The 23,200-nt window shown below is 48.6% G+C and overlaps 1 protein-coding gene across 3 annotated transcripts in view; it reads right to left on the bottom strand.

The window, feature by feature from the left end:
- The window catches only part of ZC3H3 (zinc finger CCCH-type containing 3), a 356,038-nt gene that overhangs the window by 45,816 nt on the left and 287,022 nt on the right, over positions 1–23,200 (bottom strand). For all 3 annotated transcript variants that reach the window (XR_013345065.1, XR_013345066.1, XM_077809716.1), the window contains exon 10: positions 5,510–5,694. Coding sequence is in view for 1 of the 3 variants with exons in the window: in XM_077809716.1 (XP_077665842.1) it covers positions 5,510–5,694 (185 nt within the window). In the remaining 2 variants the exon portion in view is untranslated. The remainder of the gene's footprint in view (positions 1–5,509; positions 5,695–23,200) is intronic.

Here is a 23,200-nt window from a genome sequence, read left to right as displayed (position 1 = left end):
ACCCTAGATAGCTTCGCAGAGCCCTCTGCACATTCACTCCCCGGTGCTACCATACAAGGAAGGGCCTTGTACTGCGGTGATGTGTCTCGGGGCCGGATACAGAGAGTGCTGGTGCTTTCAGCTCTGCCCGTCTCCAGCCAGGTGACTAGGACTGATTTGGGGGGGAGGGAGGGGAGAAATGAGCGTGGCATAAAAACCTGTAGAGAACAGAACAGAGATTGCTGAATCCTGGCTCTTGGAATGACAGAGGGCAAACCACCAAATACATCTAGTCCCTTCCCCAGGACTCAGCACAGGGTTGTGTCATATGGTCCGCTTCCTAGTGGTTTCCCACATCTCGCGTCAGCGTCCATAAGCAACGAGCTTCCATCACTTCCACGGCAGACTAGTCAGTGGCCCGTGGCCAGGAACCGCTACAGAGGCGGCCTCACTGCCTCGGCACAGGATGCCGATGTGGGGAGAGCCACACACCCAGTGCAGGAGGGACAGGAGGAGGGAGGCAGGGTTCCCTGCCCAGGCTCTGCGTGCTGGGCTGATCCCCGTTTCTCTCTCTCTCCCGGCTTAGCTACGTCGTGGGGTTTGTGCGTAGGAAGATTCTCCCCGGCTGAGCACCCCTCCGCATGGAGGGACTGCACTGCCGGCTCTCAGGTACCTACTGGAGGTTGTTAACAAAACATTCCAGAGGAGTGACGCAAACGGCAACAGAAAAATACGAACAGAGATGGAGCCAGGAAGGGCTGGGAGCCACAGCACTGATGGGCCCAGACGACAGGCTGCTGACAGTGATGGATCAAGCAAGTCCTGCCAAGAGGGCTGCAGCTGGAATTAGTGTTGTACCACCCTGCCCCCTTCTATTCTAGTCAGGTCTATTAGCTCTGCCCTTAAAATGACTGTTTATGCAGGGCTAGGCAGCCCCAGGGTCGAGTCCTTTATCCCTAAGCCCTGGGTGCAATCGCAGACTCAGTAGCGGCCTGTGGAGACCAATATTGCTAACACAGAAGACACCATTCATTTTGGGTATTGAAGGACACCATTGTAGGCAGCGCTAGCCAAGAGGCTAAGGCATGACTGAGTCTGAGCACTGCCCTGTCCCCACTAGAAGCTGGGCTCCCCAGACAGCTACACAGACAAGCCTACACGGCTGCTGCCCCTTCTGTTTGAAGAGTAAGCACCCTGGGTTGACATCTTCACCAGCGCTACCTTAATTGACAAAAAGCCACCGCCAACAGCTGTTTCTGGAATCGCTCCCTAGATTTCACAGCAAACACTACAGGCAAGAACAACCCTCTCTGATCACTTGCCTGGCAATGGCTGGGCTAGGACTTTGACTTTGCCAAGCTTTGCACCCAGTACTTGTGTCGGCACCTTCCCAGAAACACCAGGAGAATGAGTAAGGCCATCCCATGGCTGAAACGATGACATGGGGAGGCCAAAAGTATAACTGGGTTCAAAAAAGAACTAGATAAGTTCAGGGAAGTTAGATTCATCAATGGCTATTGGCCAAGATGGTCAGGGACGCAACCCCATGTTCAGGGTGTCCTAAAACATCTGATTGCCAGAAGCTGGGACTGGATGACAGGGGATGGATCACTTGATAAACTGGTCTGATCTGTTCATTCCCTCTGAAGAATCTGGCACCGGCCACTGTGGGAAGACAGGATACTGGGCTAGCTGGACCTTTGGTGTGACCCAGTATGGTCGTTCTTATATGAGCCAGACACATGTCTGCCCGTATGCAGCCTGACTGAACCAGCCTTCCCTTTGCCCCATCCTGGGCACATGCAGCTAGGAAGCCGTAACACATTGTGTAGATATTGTGGTATCGAAATGTAACCCACACACCTCTTGGGTGTGGTGTTCTGTCCCATCTAGTGGCACAGAGATCACAGAGAGAGAGAGAGAGATAAAATGAGTCTGCTGTACACCCTGAGCTAACAGCCAGTTAGCTTTTAAGTCATGCTGGAGAGGCTCATGCACTAAGCTCCAGAGGTCCCCGGTTTGATCCTGCCCACTGAAGACCGGGGTCTGGTTGGCGTTTATATAATCACCTCGCCGCAATTTATCAGTGCTGAGTTTGCCTTAATAGCAATATTCTCATAGCCTCCTTTGTTCCTGGCATGATTTGTTTCTTGTGCTTGTTTCTCGCCCTGCCCTCTACTTTCCTGTCCCAGGTCCCTAAGTGAGGGTCAGTCCTAGGAAGATGCCATTGCCTCTGGAAGAGAGGCAGCTCCTGCACTTAGCCCTGAACATGATCAGGGACAGGCTCCATCTAGTCTCCTCTGGGAAAGTATTCCACTGCTGGGGTCCCACTGCTGATAATCCTCTGTCTCTTATTATTTGTATTACCACAGCGCCTAGGAGCCCACTGTGCCAGGCACCGTGCAGACAGAATAGAAAGACTGGCCCTGCCCCAAAGAGCTTACAGTCTACGCATGAGACCAGAGGTGGATACAGATGGATCGGAGGAGGAATGCAAAGAAACAATATTGTCCCTTGCACCCTAGGCCCATATAAGCTTCCTTAGGCTGGTCTATAGCTGACCTCAGTTCTGGTCCGACAAGACCATTTCCCACAGAGGTAAGAAGCTCATTCTTCACATTGGAACAATCTCCTGAGTGGAGGCTGCTAACCTGTGCATAACAGTGGGATGGGTATTGTGATGTGGATTCATACCCAATGATGGTACAGAGACAAGACCCCCCCAAACTCGGATGTCCTCAATCTCAACACAAACCTTTTCCCCTGCAAGGAAATGCAAGTGCTTTAGCCACCATGCCTGCCTACCAGCCAGCCAACTCCCTGCATCTGAGTAATTCAAAAACCAGGCCAGCTTCCTGGCTGATTCTGGAGCTCCTGCATTGGGGTGGAGGTGTTCAGCATTGTACCGATTGCCCAGTCCCCGGCTGACAAAGTGTTAATAATTCTCCTCTCTATTACAATTCAGGGAGTTAACAACACTAGAGAAACCTCTGGATGCCAGGCTTGGTGGATTGCCCAGTTAGGTAGCTTGCAGCCACACAGCATTATTAAAATTGAATAATCAATAGACCCCCCCCAAGGGCACATAGGACAATGACCTCAACAAGAATCAGATAGTCATTTTATGCTGATAGTTGCTGATGTGATTAACAAAGTACCAAGCAGAACAGCAAAGACATTCTGCACACCTATTATATTTCCACGTCCTTCTCCACCTCGGCCTCCCCTAATGGCTGCCTCTGCATGGGTAGAAGGGAGGCAGGCAGTTGCCCCAGATCTCTGATTGTTGTCTTTTCCTTGCCTTAACTTAGAGTGTGGAGTGATCAGGATCTAACACTCATGTTCTGCACTGGCACACAGGAAAGCTGGGTTCGAGTCTCAGTCCTACCACTTCCCAAGCAGGCAGAAGTACCAAACAAGCCTCGGAGAGGAAGGATAATCTTGTAGTTATGAGAATTGGGAGTTCTCAGGTCAGTTCCCATCTTTTACCCAGGGTCATGCAGGAAATCTGTGGAAGTCACTTCCCCTTTCTGTGCCTCAGTTTTGCCATCTGGATAATATTTCCTTGCCTCCCAGGAGGAAGTCAATAAATCCATTAATTTTGGGGAGGTGCTCTAGTACTAATGTGGTGAGAACCAAAGAAAGGCCTGAGATTCCACCAACCTTTGGCCCCCATGGCAGGGGATGGGGTGGTTCCTGTTGCTCCATAGCCCCACTTGTAGACTATGGAGCTATCTGACAAGCTCCAGCAGGGACACAGCAACTCATCCCCACTCCAGATCAGAGAGTGGAAACTGCTCTTCTTTTGGCAAGTGCTTTGATCCAGACCCAGGGTGTGGGTGACGCTATTTATTTATTTATTTAGCACGGAGGGATTTAAGTGCATTTGAAACCAGAGAACTACAAGCACCGGAGAGAGCCAGAGGATGCATGGCTCCAGCCCACACAGCCCTGCCGCTGCATTTCAGCCCTGACCTACAATGACCCGCTGCAATGCTCTGGAGCGGGGACTGCCAACGCTGGCAAACTTGGACAGCTCTGCGACAGGACTGACGTGTCCGAGGGACTGGGAGCAGGCTGTAGAGCTCATTTTCCTTCATCCCTAACAATAAAGGTGGCAGTGGGTTTGGTCTGACAGCGTGAGATTTCCCACAGGGAGAGAAGAGGCCTGCAGAATAGACACTGTCCGAACACTTGTGGAAATGAGCCCAGACGTGAGAGTGCACCGGACCCGGATTCAGAGGGCACAGCTGTCCTGCTGCGTGAACTTGCTTGACAGTGGGGAGATGCCGTCAGCACAGAGTTGGTGTTTGACACCTTCGCGGCAGGAGCAGGGACTTCTGGACACCCACGTGCATCGGACACACTGGTGACAAGAGGAAAGTGAAGCTGAGCTGGTCACCCTGCCGTTCAGGAAGAAGTGGGCTGCAACGGGTGTGTGGTAAAAGGGGTGGCATGGTGGGGGCATTGAGTTAACACACAGGCCTTCCACTTCCGCACAACTCTGTGCAAACTTGGCTTGGGTCCTAAACCAGGGACAGTTTTGAACTTCAGGAGCCCAGAGACTCTGATACACATGAAGAAAGTACTGGATAGCTTGGCAAGACTCGCCACCTCTGCTCAGGGCCGGAACAGTTCTCAAGCACCTTCCAGGCGAAGATGCCAATGTGCCCAGACTGCAGAACATAAATTACAGACACACAGGGAGCACTTCACCCATTGATGAAACAAAGCCCCATTCCAGGGAGGGAGCCAGTAACAGCTCACAGGGGTGCTACGTACTGAGGACAGGAAAGCAAAGAATACAGCCTCCACTTGGAGCTCCAAGAGTACAGGTGGACAGAAAATAATTAGCCAGGACATCAGAGCCAATATTCCTGAACCCTGGTCAGGTGTTTCCTAACTACAGGTGGTTGGGGGCCAGTTTTACCTCTCTCCTGAAAGACAGTAACTCTAGTAGCACACTGCCTGTTGGGGTCAGTGCTAACTCAGAGCTACTAATCAGCAGCTGTTTCCTGGGCAGCTTTCCTGGATGTCTCCTGCCCAAGCACTGACGGGACTTGGCTGAGAGGATCTGTTGAGGTTGCCATAGCAGCAGCCCCAATCTGTTACACACCTTGTATAAAGCACTTTCAGCCCTGTTAGACATACAGTCACTAGCCCAGCACCTCCAACAAAGCTTTTTGCTCTCAGCCCTGCAGAGTTAAAGAGCAAGTGGTAGTCTCTGAAGTCTTGTGGTACCTTTGACAAAATGGCTAGGGGTGTCCTGACGTTTGGGCTGTGATGGTCAGAACTCAAAAGGCGCAGCTTGAATTTCAGGCACCAGAGCAAATCTGAATTGACGACATTCAGGAAATTAGCTTAGCCAAAAAACCCCCAAAGAAACAGGATACAGCCAGATTCCTGAAACTACAGGGTAAATGCATCACACCATGTGCAGATGAAGAGGAGCCCTGATTGTTCCTCTACGAACCACAGATGAAAGGGATTTATGCAAAAGAAAGAATAGGAGTGTTTTAACTCCCCTTACCTCACTGCCTCCTCTCCCAGCCTCCTCCACTTCGGTGATGACCTGCTCTGGCTGGAGTCACCTGCGGTGCTGGGCTGTCTGGGGTGATGCTTTCTCTGGGGATGCTGGAGTTTGCACTGGGCGCCCTTCGGACAGATGCCGGTCTTGGAAAAGTCTGGGCACACCAGTGTGTGTTTCTTCTTGCACTGAAAAGAAAATTACACAAATCTGTGAAAAACATCCTGGCACTGCAGCTACATACAGAGATGTGAACAAACATAATGCCACTACTCGCTCTGCAATCTATCTGCAAGGAATGCTAATTAATAAAGGCTGTTTCCTTCAGGTGGCACCAACAGATCACTAAAGAAAATGGAACATGAGTTACCTGATGATTTCCTTTCTTCAGGCCAAGACATAGCGCTGTCCCTCTTTTCCTGCAAATCTGGTGGGCAGCTCAGACTTGTCCACTGGGTTCCAAATGCCTAGTCATTGAAATCTTTAACTTTATCCGTACCTAATTGTAAACTCTTGGCCATCAGGCTTTCCCCAGGAAGAGGCTATTATAGAGGGACCCAAAAAAGTTAACTTGGGTTGGGTGAGCTGGGGAAGACGTCAGTCCCAGAAAGGAAATTAATGACAAATTTTCCATCCTGGGATCATCACCTCTCCTCTCAGCTGGACATCTGGGATTCAGGAAGCAGCGAGGAAAAGTGACCAGGGAAGGAGTAATCAGCAGGAAAGAGTAAGTGTTCCCCCTCCTTAAAATTCACCTAGTTTGGGACCGTTGCCTGGAGCGCCTTCCCACCAAAGAAGGCTGCTGGCAAGGTTTTGATCTGTTATGGAGGGTCCTCACTGCGGGGGGCGGGGAGGGTGTCAAAACTGCCTCGCCTGCCCCTTTCTACGCCGCTAAATGGGAGGGGAATCCAAGCTAGATGGAAGGTGGGTTTCAGAGGTAGTCCAGAGGCAAGGTGGGGGGGGGGGGACCTCAAAAAACGGAAAAAAGGGTTCCAGAATAGCAACGGTTGAGAAGCACTGTGTAATGAAATCAGTGTCTGTAGCTACAGAGGCTTTAGAAATGCAGCACTTGATCCTTCTTGCTACTGACATTTCAGGTGCTTTCAAGTGCAGCCATTTGGGAGTGAAAGAAAACAAATAAAGAAGATGAGTTACTGGACAGTTCTACTAGGGTGAATCTTAACAGTTCCTCTCACATCTAGCTCATACAACCCCTTTTCATTTGGGTGCTGAAGCTCTGGGGGAAACGAAGGCAGAGTGATTTACTGGAAGGTACTGAAGAGTTAACCTGCTGAGGGATTCCTTGGGAATACGCATCTTGTCCATGCAGGAAGGCTTGAGCCTTCTAAGAGCAACGATTTCAGAGACTTCTGGCCAAGGAGACTGTGGCCTGGAAGCCCGTCTTTACGGAGGAGAAAATACAGGGAATAGTTCAAAGGGATGGGCAGTGAGAGGTTGAGGCAATGTGGGTAGATCAAAGATCAGGAATACAGTCTGAAATGAGGGCCTGGATAGACATGTTGCTGTAGGGAACCTTGATACCATCAGAAAATCAAGCAGGAAGTTGAACAAAGCTGGGTTTGTGGCCCCATTTAGAGCTGAGATGCTAAAAGTGGAAAGTCTCAGGCCGAATCTAGGCTGTCCAGAAGAGAAGGCACACTGGGTTTCCTGGAGCTGACTGATTTCCATGGCAGATTTTCTGCAGCTCCTGAGAGGCTAGTCTCATTCCGGGAGCAGAACTCCAGATATTAATCCTCTAGGGGTGTGGAGAGGGAGGTTTGGCTCACTGCTGCCCCAAATATGCTTTACAAGCAGGGATGGTAGTGGATAAGGTGGGGAGTGCTGAGTAGTGGCGCTTTCTGTGCCACCGGAGGCAGAGAATCTGGTGCAAGGAGCCTGGCTAAGCCCCATGGACAACGTGAACTATCTCCAGCGTTTGCAGGAATAGAGATGCAGTCCATGTGTTTCATATAAGAACGGCCACACTGGGTCAGACCAATCTTGCCCAGTATCCTCCCTCTGACAGTAGCCAATGCCAGAGCTTCAAGGGGAGAATACACAACAGGGTAATTTGGAGCGATCCACTCCTGTCTTTCCCCGCTGGCAGTCCGAGTTTTAGGGTCACCCCAGAGCATGGGGTTACCTCCCTGACCATCTTGGCTAATAGCCATTGATGGACTTCTCCGCTATGAGCTTAGCTAATTATTTTTGGAACGCAGTTACACTTTTGGCCATTACAACATCCCTTGGCAATGAGTTCCACAGGTTAATTGTGTGTTGTGTGAAAAAGTATTTCCTCTTGTTTGTATTATATCTGCTGCTTTGGTGCCTGTTAATTTCACCAGGTGACTGGAGGTTACTTACCGTAACTGGAAGTTCTTTGAGATGTGTGGTTCCTAACTGTATTGCACACATGGGGTAAACATACATGCCACATGCCGAGTCCGGAGATTTTAAACAAGCAAAGATGCTTGCAATTGCAGTTCCCACCATTGCATCCGTAGCAGAGACCTGGACCAGTGCATAGTGTCTAGCAAACGTGTATGGAGCCCCAGGTGGCTGTGCTGCATATGTCCTGCAGCAGGATTTCGTGCAGGCAGGCTACCCTGGCGGCCTGTGCTCTTGTGGAGTGGGCTGTTATACCACCAGGAAGCAGGATGTGAGCTAGCCTGTAGCACTCGATAATACAGCCTGAAAATCACATACAAATTCTTTGAGAGAAAACAGCTTGGCCACGGGATCTTTCAGCAACGAAGGAGAGCTTCTGATGGGTTTGGTTCTTTACAGGTAAAAGGCTGGTGCACTCCTGATGTCGAGAGAGTGAAGTCCCTTCTCTTTGGGAGAAGCGTGGGGATTGGGGAAAATGACAAGTAACTAAATACACTGGTTAAGGGGGAATCTGGACACAACCTTGGGTAGAAATTTAGGGTGATGGCAAAGGGATACTTTTGTCCTTGTGAAATACTGTGAAAGGAAGGGCTGCTCTGATGGCTCCCAGTTTGCTGACCCTCCTAGCTGAAGTGATGGCCACTAGAAGTGCCACCTTTACGGATAGGTGGGATGTGGAACATGTGACTAAGGGTTCAAACGGAGGCGTAGTAAGTTTTCACAGCACAAGATGAAGATCCCATAGTAGTGTGGGTTTAACACCTGGCAGCAAGGCCTTGGTGAGGTCATTCATGAACTGAGCATAGTTGGATGTGTGAAGACAGTGCCTGTCTACTGGAGGGAGGAAGGCACGAGTGGCTATGAGGCGGACTCATAACAAGCTGATTGAGAGACTAGACTTGTTTAGAGACAGGAGGTAATCTAAAACAATCAGGATGCTTGAGGGACTGACTGAGGCTGACTGTGCTATATTCAGGTGGAGAAGCATTTTCATTTAGCCGAACAACAGGTTCTGGTCAATTCTTTCCTACTCTGGGTAAGTATAGCCTGGACAGAGGAGAACAAGAGCAATCTACTTCCAACGCCCACCAAACACCAGGGCACGAGAGCTCTGACTGGGGTGTTTGCCCCTGCCCCTGTCCTTTGTGAGGAGATCTGGGAAGGGGTGGATCCTGACTGGAGGGTGGGCTGACACTGACAGAAGCTCTGGGAACCCAAACTACCTGGGCCAACAAGGAGCTTGAAGCATGACACAGGCCCGGTCATGACATGTCTTTCTCAGCACCTGTGGGAGCCGGGGGATGGGAGGAAAGGCATATCCGAAACCGCTTGTCCACGAGAGTAGGAGAGTGCTGCCTTGGGAGTTGTGGCCTATGGCGTCCCTGGAGCATAGTGGGAGGTTTTTGTTCGTTTGCGATGCAAGGCGGTCCCACAGAGGTGTGCCCCACCACGTGAAGATGTCAGTCAAACGGAGTCATGGATTTCCCACTCATGGTCCGCTGAGAAGTGGCGGCTGAGGTCACCTGCTAAGTAGCTGTGAATAACCACGCTGTATGCTGCCTGGATGGTGGCGATGGGCCCAATGCACCAGTTTCAAAGCCCGGCTGCCTCCAGACAAAGGAGATCTCGCTCCTCCCTGTTTGTTTGTGTAGACCACGGCAGTGATACTGTCTGACATCACTTGGATGTGAATGGAGACAAGGAGTGGGAGGAAGGCCTTGCATGCGAAGGGGATTGCCTGCAGCTCCAGGATGTCGATATGTAGCCTGCCTCCTACGTGGTCCACGTGCCCTGTGCAGTATGACTGTTGAGGTAGGCACTCCACCCCAGAAGGGACACCTCTGTTACCATGGTGGCACTGGGAGTGGAGTGGAGAAGGGAACTCCCACTTGTACCTTGTCAGGGGACCACCAAGCCAAGGAGACAATGATCCTGGTGGGAATGGTCACCTTGGAATTGATGTGGTGTTTGTGGAGTGAGTAGACTGAATTGAGCCAGGCCTGCAGGCAACACAGATGAAGGCTGGCAAAGGCTCTCACCTAAGTACACACTGCCATATGACCTTGGAGTGATAGGCACAGAGAGGGTAAGCAGGACTCAACTAAAACATCAAAAGTGGCCCCTAGCAGCAGGCTGGAAATGGGTTGCAGTCGTGGTGGTAGAGGGGCCAAAACATGAGGCCTCTGAGCCTCTGTTGCTTATGAGGAGGCTCAGCAGGACGCTGGTAGAAGGATGCATGAGGAGAAGGAGGTGGTGGTGGTGGTGGTCTTGGTTTATAGGTCTGTCTCTTATGCATCCTCCTTGGGGCCCAGGGAGCAGAGGGCAGACCCTGAGTCCTTTAATGAGTGGAGAGAGTCATCAGTCTTCTTGTTAAAGAGGTTGGACTTGTCAAAGGGAAGATCTGGAATAATGTTCTGTACCTCTCTGGGGAAGCCTGAGGATTGCAACCATTAATCCTTCTCATAACAATACCAGTGGCCAAGTTCCTGGATGCTGTATCTGCTGTATCAACTGCAGCCTGAAGAGCTGTTTTCATCACTAGCTTGCCCTCCTTTAAGAGGGAGAGGAAGTGGGTTCCATCATCAGAGAAAAAAGTTTGTCTTAACAGGCCGTCAGCCTACAGTAGTTATTAAAGTCATATTTGGAGAGAAGGGCCTGGTAATTGGCGAGGGGGAATTGCAAGCCCGCAGAGGAGAAAACTTCTCTCTCCCAGAGGTCCAGTTTCTGGGACCCCTTGTCTGGTGGGGTGATCCTTAGGTATTGAGACCTCTTACATTCCGTAGCAGCCTGTGCCACCAAGGAGTTGGGAGCAGAGTGGGAGAACAGAAATTCAGCCCCCTTTGCTGCAATGACATTTCACAGAGCCGCTCAGCCTTTGTAGGTGTAGGGGCACAGGATGCTGGGGTGCACCACACTAAGCTCACTGTTCCAATAGGGCCTCGTTGACTGGGAGAGCCACCTTACCTGGGCTCCGAGGCTGCAGAATGTCCAGCAGTCGGCGCTGTGGGTCTGGGACTTCTTCCAGAGATATCTGGAGACCACCAGCAACTCTGTAATAAGTCCTGATGCTGTCTACGGTTGTTTGGTGGGGATAGGGAAGGAGAGACAGCATCATCTGGGGAAGAGGAGATTCCTGTCAGAACCATCAGTACCTGCGGTTCCGGTTCGACATCCTCCTCCTCATACACTGACGGAACCAGTTGTTGATGCATAGGAGAGGAGTGGTAAAGATTACTGAGTGGGTCCTGGACATCTGGTATAGGGATCCCATGGCCCCCAAAAGGGCCAGAAAGAGGGGCCAACCATTTGAGGAGGACTCCATGGAATGGAGAACCATTGGTCCCCAGGGAGGTCATGTCCATGAGGGTAATGACCATGAGTCCTGGATCGCCTGTCTGGACTTGGCTCTCTTCAGGGGGTATGAAGGAGGGATCGACTAGTCAGATCCATCTGAACCTGAAAATTGCTCCCGTTGGAACAGCAGAGTTGTTGGTACTGAAGCAATCCTGTCTGATGGTTGTAAGTGAGATGGTCCCTGAGATGCCGAAGTAGGATCATCTACTAGTGTAGCAGTGTCCCTTAGGAAGGCTGGACTAGAGAAGAGGGGAGACTGCGGGCAGGGGAGGAAAATATCCTCCAGTGCTATGTAACTATCCGTGCGTCCTGTTGGGGACAGGAGGGTGTTCCAATGGTTGGCGCAAATGTTACCAGCACACCCCGAGTCGTGGCGTGTTCTTTGGGTGGACATGTTGGTGTCACTGAGTCCAGACCTGCACCTGTGGATGGGACTGGTGGGTGATGGCATTTATGCTTCAGTACTGAAATCACCAAAATTTCCAAATTTCCAAATCACCAAAACTGAAATCACTTCAGGAAAGCAGACTTCGACTCCCTCAGGGAAGGGATGGCCAGGATCCCCTGGGGGACTAACTTGAAGGGGAAAGGAGTCCAGGAGAGCTGGCTCTATTTCAAGGAATCCCTGTTGAGGTTACAGGGACAAACCATCCCAATGAGTCGAAAGAATAGTAAATATGGCAGGCGACCAGCTTGGCTTAACGGTGAAATCCTAGCGGATCTTAAACATAAAAAAGAAGCTTACAAGAATTGGAAGCTTGGACATATGACCAGGGAAGAGTATAAAAATATTGCTCGGGCATGTAGGAATGAAATCAGGAGGGCCAAATCGCACCTGGAGCTGCAGCTAGCGAGAGATGTCAAGAGTAACAAGAAGGGTTTCTTCAGGTATGTTGGCAACAAGAAGAAAGCCAAGGAAAGTGTGGGCCCCTTACTGAATGAGGGAGGCAACCTAGTGACAGAGGATGTGGAAAAAGCTAATGTACTCAATGCTTTTTTTGCCTCTGTTTTCACTAACAAGGTCAGCTCCCAGACTGCTACGCTGGGCATCACAAAATGGGGAAGAGATGGCCAGCCCTCTGTGGAGATAGAGGTGGTTAGGGACTATTTAGAAAAGCTGGACGTGCACAAGTCCATGGGGCTGGACGAGTTGCATCCGAGAGTGCTGAAGGAATTGGCGGCTGTGATTGCAGAGCCATTGGCCATTATCTTTGAAAACTCGTGGCGAACCGGGGAAGTCCCGGATGACTGGAAAAAGGCTAATGTAGTGCCAATCTTTAAAAAAGGGAAGAAGGAGGATCCTGGGAACTACAGGCCAGTCAGCCTCACCTCAGTCCCTGGAAAAATCATGGAGCAGGTCCTCAAAGAATCAATCTTGAAGTACTTGCATGAGAGGAAAGTGATCAGGAACAGCCAGCATGGATTCACCAAGGGAAGGTCATGCCTGACTAATCTAATCGCCTTTTATCATGAGATTACTGGTTCTGTGGATGAAGGGAAAGCAGTGGATGTATTGTTTCTTGACTTTAGCAAAGCTTTTGACACGGTCTCCCACAGTATTCTTGTCAGCAAGTTAAGGAAGTATGGGCTGGATGAATGCACTATAGGGTGGGTAGAAAGCTGGCTAGATTGTCGGGCTCAACGGGTAGTGATCAATGGCTCCATGTCTAGTTGGCAGCCGGTGTCAAGTGGAGTGCCCCAGGGGTCGGTCCTGGGGCCGGTTTTGTTCAATATCTTCATAAATGATCTGGAGGATGGTGTGGATTGCACTCTCAGCAAATTTGCGGACGATACTAAACTGGGAGGAGTGGTAGATACGCTGGAGGGGAGGGATAGGATACAGAAGGACCTAGACAAATTGGAGGATTGGGCCAAAAGAAATCTGATGAGGTTCAATAAGGATAAGTGCAGGGTCCTGCACTTAGGACGGAAGAATCCAATGCACCGCTACAGACTAGGGACCGAATGGCTAGGCAGCAGTTCTACGGAAAAGGACCTAGGGGTGACAGTGGACGAGAAGCTGGATATGAGTCAGCAGTGTGCCCTTGTTGCCAAGAAGGCCAATGGCATTTTGGGATGTATAAGTAGGGGCATAGCGAGCAGATCGAGGGACGTGATCGTCCCCCTCTATTCGACATTGGTGAGGCCTCATCTGGAGTACTGTGTCCAGTTTTGGGCCCCACACTACAAGAAGGATGTGGATAAATTGGAGAGAGTCCAGCGAAGGGCAACAAAAACGATTAGGGGTCTAGAACACATGACTTATGAGGAGAGGCTGAGGGAGCTGGGATTGTTTAGCCTGCAGAAGAGAAGAATGAGGGGGGATTTGATAGCTGCTTTCAACTACCTGAAAGGGGGTTCCAAAGAGGATGGCTCTAGACTGTTCTCAATGGTAGCAGATGACAGAACGAGGAGTAATGGCCTCAAGTTGCAGTGGGGGAGGTTTAGATTGGATATTAGGAAAAACTTTTTCACTAAGAGGGTGGTGAAACACTGGAATGCGTTGCCTAGGGAGGTGGTGGAATCTCCTTCCTTGGAAGTTTTTAAGGTCAGGCTTGACAAAGCCCTGGCTGGGATGATTTAACTGGGAATTGGTCCTGCTTCGAGCAGGGGGTTGGACTAGATGACCTTCAGGGGTCCCTTCCAACCCTGATATTCTATGATTCTATGATTCTATGAAAAGAACTAACAAATCCTTCCTCCTGCGCACTTTACCCTCACCCTCCAGCCTAGGGTTGCTTTGTTTTTTTTTAATTTACTTTTTATTTTTGCAGGACCTGTTCCTTAGGTTCTCAGCATCAGGCTCGCCTGCCTTCAATAGACTCAGGTAAGGAGCAGGTCTCTTAGAGGGATCTGTCCTTCAGCCCATGAGTGCCTCATGCTCTCAAAGGAAGCCCTGGAGGAAGAGTCTTTGGGCTTCTGCACTGAAGCCTCTGGTCCAAAGCATGCACTCAGAGGGGTACTACTTGTGGGATGAGACCAGACAGAGAGGTCTCCCTAGCCTGGACTGGAGAGCGGCCTCATGGCCTTCTCTATTAAGTATTTTCAAAAGCAAAGCTCATGGGCTTCACGAGTTCTCAGTAGAGAGAAGCGATACATGCTGTACTTCACTGAAACGTGTCTCACCCAGACAACAGAGGCACCGTTAATGTTCTTCACTTGACAGAAAAGGATCTGGGACAGGAGATGTAGTTTTTGAAGTCCAGGACTCTGGCCATAGTCCCAGACCATGGGGAAAGATTCCCTACTCTGGGGAAGTAAAAAAAAACACAACACTAAACTATACTAAAAACTATAAGGATACTAAGCTAACAAATAACTATTTACCACCTTTATTTGAAGAGTCTCTGAAAGATGAAAGAGAGAGGCCACTAGGCTCTGACTCAGTCAGAAGGAACTGAAGGGGTGTCAACCCCCACTGCTGTTTATACCCTGACTCGAGAGCATGAGGCGATCTACTGCACATGTGTGGGCCAATGGACACTGGCTGTTAAATCTCCTGACTTGAGTGCATACGTACCCCACGAGTGGAATACTCATAAGGACAGCACTCAAAGAGTCACTCCAGGACTCTACATTGTGAGAAAGGGTAAACAACACTTCTCTATTTACTTTCTCCACACCGTTCATGATTTCATAGACCTCCATCATATCCCCCTTAGCTGTCTCTTTTCTAAGCTAAACAGCCCAAATCTTTTTAGTCTCTCCTGGTATGGAAGCTGGTCCATACCCTTGATCATCTTTGTTGCCCTTCTCTGAACCTTTTCCAGTTCCACTATTTCCTTTCTGCGATGGAGCAATCAGAATTGGACACAGTATTCAAGGTGTGGGCACACTATGGATTTATACAGTGGCCGTTTCAGATTAGCAAGATCCAAGACAATCATATCTAACAAACAATTTCCCCTCCTTAGATCACAAACACCCCCCTTTACTATTAAAACTCCCAGGTTTTGCAGTGCCTCCAGCTAGGACAATGAAATGAGACTGGGCAGCCTGCCTTTCTGTGTACAGCCAGTTTTATTTTCTAGCTCTAATTCACTAGCTCAGAGCTCTTATTGTGCTGGGTTTTCAGCCCTGCAAGGGACGTGTCAACTGGGGGACTTGTGGGGAAGCGTTTAAATTGACACTTAGAAAAATTCCTCCCTTGAGCTCCCAGCATCACTTGGATCTTTTCCAGACTGACCTCCATGCCCCAAAACATCCCCCTGATTCTGAGCAAGGCATTTGCTAGCACTGGCTGGGTTGGAAGAGACCAGGCTGTAGCGATGGGCCTCATCTGCGTATCTGGGCACTGCAGATCATTCCTCCTCACCAGCCCCCAAACTGGCTCCATATATCCATTGAACAGGAAGGGAGACAGGATGGAGCCTTGTGGGACCTCAGGTGAGGATAAGGCAAAATTGCCTAACACCACTCTCTGGGAACGGTCATTTAGGAAGGAACAGAGCCACCCAAGAACAGCCACATCCATTCCTGCTATTGTCTGCTTTCGAAGCAACTACACCTCATGACCAATGTGCCATCTTCTCTGTACTCAGGTCTGCACCCAGACCAACAAGCATCAAGGAGATCTGAGGCATCTAGGTATTCAGAACTGTCTCAATGAAAACGGAAGATCAGATCCTGGATGATAGTTAGTCAGTTCATCAGCATGAAGAGATTGTTTCTTTAGCACATTCCTAGTTGTGCTTCATATCATTAGGGCTACATTTTTACGTATGTGCATACAAAAATGCACAGGCATAATCTGTTCAATTATTGCAATTACACACACAGAGACAATAACCTAGCATGGAAATGAATAATTAGACATCCAGCTGGTCATTTGCACATGCAGCTGCAGTAACTATGTGAGCAAACCATGCAGACACAGTCATAAAGAAATCTCATATTCCAAAGCATGAACTAGAGAAGCCCTAAGGCTGCAAACCTGATGGCTGCATGTGACCATAATACTGTAGAGCAATCATAGAATCATAGACTTTAAGGTCAGAAGGGACCATTATGATCATCTAGTCTGACCTCCTGCACAACGCAGGAGAATCTCACCCACCAACTCCTGTAACAAACCCCTAACTTATGCCTGAGTTACTGAAGTCCTCAAATCATGGTTTAAAGACTTCAAGGTGCAGAGAATCTTCCAGCAAGTGACCCGTGCCCCATGCTGCAGAGGAAGACAAAAAAGCCCAGGGCCTCTGCCAATCTGCCCTGGGGAAAAATTCTTTCCCGACCCCAAATATGGTGATCAGCTAAACCCTGAGCATGTGGGCAAGACTCACCAGCCAGACATCCAGGAAAGAATTCTCTGTAGTAACTCAGATCCCACCCCAGCTAATATCCCATCACAGGCCATTGGGCATATCTACCGCTAATAGTCGAAGATAGCTTAATTTTGGCAATTAATTGATCCCATCATAGCATCTCCTCCATAAACTTATTGAGCTTAGTCTTGAAGCCAGATATGTCTTTTGCCCCCACTGCTTTGCTTGGAAGGCTGTTCCAGAACTTCACTCCTCTGATGGTTAGAAACCTTCGTCTAATTTCAAGTCTAAACTTCCTGATGGCCAGTTTATATCCATTTGTTCTTGTGTCCACATTGGTACTGAGCTGAAATAATTCTTCTTCCTCCATGGTATTTATCCCTCTGATATATTTATAGATAGCAATCATATCTCCTCTCAGCCTTGTTTCGCCTAACCAAAAGAAGACAAGCTCTTTGAGTCTCCTTTCATAAGACAGGTTTTCCATTCCTCGGATCATCCTAGTAGCCCTTCTCTGTACCTGTTCCATGTTAAAGAAGGATGAATTCAATGTAATGCAACTTTTATTTCAGCATTTGTACTGAGGATTTGCATTATTACAACTGATTATATACAGATAAGCCATTAAAACAACCACTTTAAAAAGTATGTTACCTGTCCAAAATGGTTACAGATCATAAGAGGAAAAATACACCATTGTGAAAATAACCTGTCCTCCAGTACTGGCTTGGCCCTGTATCCAGACCTGAGTTCACCAACAATAACTTACAGCTGACCTGACTAGGAGGGAAAGGGCAACCACAGAGTTGTTCATTTGAGGACCTGGTGGGCTGAGCTTTGGGCGCACTTAGGGGAGAAAGAATGCATGTTCAAAAGCCCTGGCCAAGTGGAAAGGCGACAGTCCACTGATGTTTATTGGTCCGACTACAGCTGTATCACATAGGACAAAAAACACTTTCTCCTATTGAGCCCAGGGACAATGCCCCTTCCCAAGCCCTGCGTCCCACAGTGATAATACTCCAGCATTTTACAGCATCTTTCACACAGACTGTCCCCCTCAGTTTCCAGAGTTAAACAACAAACTGCAGCAGAGGGAGAGAGAAATTTGCAGGCCCCAGGAAGGAAGAAGAGAGCATTTCAGAGATTTCCAAATAGGGGGCTGGGCGAGTCAGTCAGGTGGATTAACATCTTCCTAATTTACATCTCTCCATGCAAACGCCCCTCCCTTTGAGCAAAACTCTGTGCTAACATATTCACTTATTCAAAGAGTCAACAGAAAAGTTGGCCAGCGCTAATCGAAAAACCCTTCTAATGCTGCCAACAGGAAAGCAAAGCATGAATGTCTCTCTGAGCCACCCAAGCTTTGTTCATGCCCACCATGCGGAAATCCTGACTGTATGGGCTACTTATACCCATTTGATGTTACGTTCTGCCTTTGGGTTCCAATCATGGTTTATTACCTTCTCTTCTGCTGTCATTTTGAGTAGCCAGGTGCACTCAGGAGTCACAAACACATACTAAACAACAATACACACTAGCAACCTGAGCTAGATAATACATAACACAGCAGCATTTCAAATATCTTTACACAGCCTCTTCTCTTACAGCGAAGTCCTATATATCTTTTTATAGCAAAGTCATTCTCTTGCTCCACCATGCTTCTGTCCTCACCATGGTTGACAACACATTAGCAACGACAGCAAAATATGATCTCACCTCTCGTGGGGATAGATCCATAGAGTAGCAAAAGGCTTCCCCACAACCAGGATTACAATCTGCACATTGCACTCAATGGAATTTCCTCAGGCCCTTTTCCCTTCTCCGTGAATGGAACTGCATTTGAGCTCTCTCTAAGGAGGTCCTTCCGTGTTAGCACGTGAACATGCCCCTCAGTAGGACAGAACAAAGCTTCTGGCTTTTTTTTCCAAGTGACTTTGGGGTATTAGGCCAATCCCCACTGGTGACCTCTGGAATTACTCAGCACTCCATTTGACAGGTACAAGCAGTGACAGATCAAGGGTGTCTCTCTCTGAAAGGGAAGAGGGGCTTTGTGTTTCTACAGCCCAGCAGGGATTGCTGCAGTTGACAAGCAACCAAAGAGGTCATCAACTAGAGGCAGAGGATATTGTTAAACAGCAGGAGAGCTGGGGATCTGGGATGAAACAGACATCAGCGACAGTGGAGAAATGGCCAGAAATTGAAAACATGAAAACCAGGGTAACACCCTGCAGGAACAACATAAGGCAGAGCAGCAGCAAACCACTTTACAAGCCCAGACGCTGTAAAATCCACAGAGATGGCTCTAGCGGTTTTTCACTCTACCTCAGAGTGATTCTCTGACAAAGGAAAAAATAACCCTAATGGTTCATTTAAAGTGCAGCAGGCCCCCTGCAAAATGGAGAATGGAGTTACACTGGTCCGAGCTCCAGGACTTGCTGTACTCCAAGAGCGGACTAGTGCTGGAAAAGAATCACTAGAGCAGTGAAACTCAGACCTCAGTGGTTCCGCAGCCACATTAGTGATCAACATTACCCAAAAGAGTCAGTCGTGTGAATTTAGTGTTTCATTTACTAGAGTTCTATATGATCATGGCAGGGGAAATACTTAGTTTTTATACATACATATATTATTCTCACAGCAAAATGACCAAGTATCGTTAATAACCTAGTAAAAGCCTCCTGATTGGTTCATAATTAAATCACAGGGGTTTAATATCACATGCTGCAAAGAACTGCAGGAGATACATTAAATTAGAGTCACTTGTGGCTCGCAAGTCTCAGTCTCACGGCACTAGAGAGACCAATGCTGGGCTGACAGAGCAGCAAGATCCTACGTGTTGCCAGGACTAGACACAAATCCTTTCACCCAGGTGAAAGCTTGCAACAACACTAGTCATGGTATGAGGCAGGATGCCGGACATATAAAATCCACACCCACCTTTGGAATACACACAGGGACCATCCCTCGAAGAGGAACCCTTCCATTCGGCTTACAGAACTTCTTCAATGCCAACATTTTAGCAGCTGCTACCTCCTGAACCCCTGGAGCTAGAAATCAAAGGTTTAAAACCAGCTTGGAGTTGGAAGCCCAGCTTTCGAATGACCTGGGACATTTCTTTGTAACTAGTAGTTCCTGAGACTTTGGCTGCTGGAATTCGATGGAAAAGGCGAATATCAAAAGTGCTTTGGGAAGGCTGGGACACTACAGCCAATTGTGGATCAGTGAAAAGAAAAAAAAGGAAAGTCAATCCTTGTAGTGCTTTAAAATAAAGTGAAGCAAAATTAGCCATGAACCTGCCCTGAGTGCATCCTATGAGAAATCTAAGAGATAAGTAAAGTAGGTAAGGAGGTTACTAACTAGTGGGGTCGGGGATGAAAAAATACAGAGGTATTTACTAAGACGACTAAACAACAGACTAGCAAGCCTTTGCTCCAGTCTGTGTCTTGCTGAAGGTGGACTGTCTGTATGAAGGGACATTAGACACCAGATTATGGGCTCCTTGGGTTCTGAATCCTGCTATCCCTTCCCACTCGTTATGCTCTGTTCATCAGCAGTCTCCTTGCAGTTCTGCAAAGCTGTTTAGTCTCTCTCTTGTCATGTACTTTTAAGCACTCAGTCTGGAGGCAATGGCTTTTGCTTGATAGATCACAGTGGAGGGTGCTGCTCAGCCACAACTTATAGGGTTCTAATGGTCTATTGAATAGATCAGGGGTTTCAAAACCAGGAACTCATGTATTTCAATCCCAGCTCTGACAGACTCCCCATGTGCCTTAGCAAATCCCCTAGTATCACTGTGCCCCAGGTTCCCTGGCTTTAAAATGGGGGATAAAAACCCTGCCTGTCCAGACGTGTTGTGAGGCTCCACCAGCTCGTTTTCATGCAGCATCCTGAAGCGCTGGATCATCTGGGGCTGCCTGCAGATTTTGCTCTATTTCCTTGGAATCTAAAGTTTCACTAAAAAAGTCTCTTGCACTTTTGGTTGCCAAAAGCCACAGTGACATCACTGACACCCCGTTAAAATGCTGAGCCTGCAGCCAAACCAACTGAAACAGCAGCACTGAGAGGGCATGAACTTTACGCAGATTAGAGCTGGAAAAAACCCTTTAGGCCTTAGCTCATCTAGTCCGTAGCCAGGAAACCAGTGCAAGATTGTTCCCTGCCGTGCATCCTCCGGGCTTGTACTAATTGTCCCATGGTGGGGCTTCCTTTACTCCTGCTGGGAGACTTTCCCACAGTTTAATTCCTCCCATATCCCATTCATTTCATTAGGGTGTTCACTTGGAAGCCATTTAAATGCCAGCTCTTGACCATGTCAGTGCCAGAAGTACCCAGGCACTGTGCTTATCCAGCAGGGCTGGATGGTTCATCCACACCCTGACCTCCCATCCCCTGGAAAGGATGCTCCTAGGAATAAAGCTATGGATTATATCAAAAATCAGAGAGTTGGAAAATCAAGGTGAGCAGGGCTGGGTGCCTGACCATCCTCTGTAGCAGCTGACAGTGCCCTCCAGCCAATGCTACAGAACAAATTCTTTTCCTCTGCAACACCTTTCAAGGTATGTCTACACTGCAGGCTTCTTTTGGGGGGGCATGTCGAGTACATACACACCTGGGCTGCTAGCACAGGTGTGAATAGCAATGTGGCCAGTGAGACAGCTTAGGCAAGTAAAGACACGCCATAGGGGTGTGGGTATGGCCATGAGTACACACCCTACACGGCTCTCTGCTCACCCTAATTCCCCATCTACACTGCTGTTTTTAGCAGTGCAGTGTCCTGCTCTGCAGCCTTTCCTCCCTGCAGCAGGGAAAGGCTGAGCCCTTCCCAGCTGCCTTCCCGCGCCAGAGCATTTCCTCCGTGCAGTGAAAGGCTCTGGCAGCAGGGACCTGCTGAAGCTTTTCTGCACTGCCCCCACCAGAGCCTTTCACAGACACACGTAACTCTACACCGCAGCGTGGACGCAGCTTGCTTTTCACTGCAGCAAGTTGCTACACATACCCTCTGTGCTGCTGCCCATGGTGTGTCGTGTAGACAGTCTCAGAAGATGGTTTCTAAGAGCTTTACAAAACTAACGTTCAACCTCATAACATTATTAGAAGGTAAGTAAAATAAATGCTACACACAGGTCATTTTGCTCACCGGTGAAATGCAACCAGTTCTTGATAGGAACACAGAGGCTGTTTAAACATCCACATATCAGACTATGGCAGGAAGCCAAGAATATGGTATCAAAATGAAACTGCCGTGGCAGTGGATGTAGAGAGAATGAGATTACTGGATTTGGCATTAGGCTGAACTCCGGGGCTAACATTCCTCCTCCTACACAAAACACCATAGGATCTTCAACAATGGCAAAGGTTCAGGACTTGGGCTTTCCGTCTCCACCAAAAGAGAGAGAAAGGGAACTCGCAGGACGTATCAAAACTGGAGCTAAGGAGTGAACAGTTTTGACTCTGTTGATAATGGGAAATTATTTCCTTTATTTTAGTTCACATATGGACATAGCATTTCCTGGCTGGTTGGCACTCTCTTACGTGAGGGAATGCTCCAAAGTTTACCGGTTGGTTCATTCAGCTCTACCGTACACGCCCACTAGCAGAGAGTTCTCTCTCTAATATTTACCATACATTTGCTCTCCATATGTTTTGGGGATGATGCCGCCGTGAAAGCCACGCTTTGCTTTCAAGCCAGTGCGTTACTTGCCATTGGCCACTATCACATCTTTGCTCTGAGAGATTCACATTCCGCCAACACGCAGACCTTGGACTGGAATAGCTAGAGGGCATAAGAAAGCAAGACCTGTACTCCCCATCTCACCACCGTAAAGGATGCAGTATGTTTTCCAAGAAGTGCACGTGGAGAGTTAGCCAGGAGATTCCTTTGGCAAAATTCCCATGTAGTGCTTTATACATATGAAGTGTTGTGTTCTCACTTGCCCATTCACTCTTTGTAGGATCACCACAGGGATTTTCACACACAGAAACCATGTTACGCCGTTACCATGAATAACAGCCTTTCAGCTGTTTTGCAGAAGGCGAAAAACACTACGTCCGGCGGAGCTGAGATACATTCACTCTCTCTCACATTGATACAGTGCATTCCATCCCTAAGGATCCCGCTGCTCCGTAATAGACAGAGCAGAATCCCTTCACTTCATACATCGCTGCCACTCATCGAACATTATTTGTTCCATTTATTCAGTCAATTTCATACTGTTCAAATTATTCAGTGTTCCCCCATTTACAAATATATTTGTAAATTAATCATTATAATCACTTGTATTACAGTAGTACCGAGAGGGCAGCCCCGCTGTGCTGGGTGCTGTATAGACACACAGCGCCAGACTGGCTCTACCTCAAAGCGTGTACAGTCAAAAAGACACGGCAGTCAGAGGGTGGGAGGCGAAATGGAAACACGGACAAGTGACATGGCTTATGTAAGGTCACACGGCTGGTTAGCAGCAGAGCTCAGAACAGACCTCAGGCCTCCAGTCCAGTATCCTACCCACTGAACCATGTGGTCACCCCAAATCAAAGTAGCAATCTGATAAACTTCATTATTTTTTTCAAATTAAACCCAGCTGTACCCCCCCGCCCATTTGCCCATCTCTACCTATCACTGAAGGGCAGCCACCTCGGCGGTGGGATGTGGGTGGCAGCACAGAACAGTTTGGGAGGGAATGTGAAAAAC

This window comes from Eretmochelys imbricata, chromosome 2, assembly GCF_965152235.1.
Source record: "Eretmochelys imbricata isolate rEreImb1 chromosome 2, rEreImb1.hap1, whole genome shotgun sequence".
NCBI lineage: Eukaryota > Metazoa > Chordata > Testudines > Cheloniidae > Eretmochelys > Eretmochelys imbricata.
The sequence above is the reverse complement of the archived record's forward strand: the minus strand, read 5'-3'. Positions and strand labels throughout refer to the sequence as shown.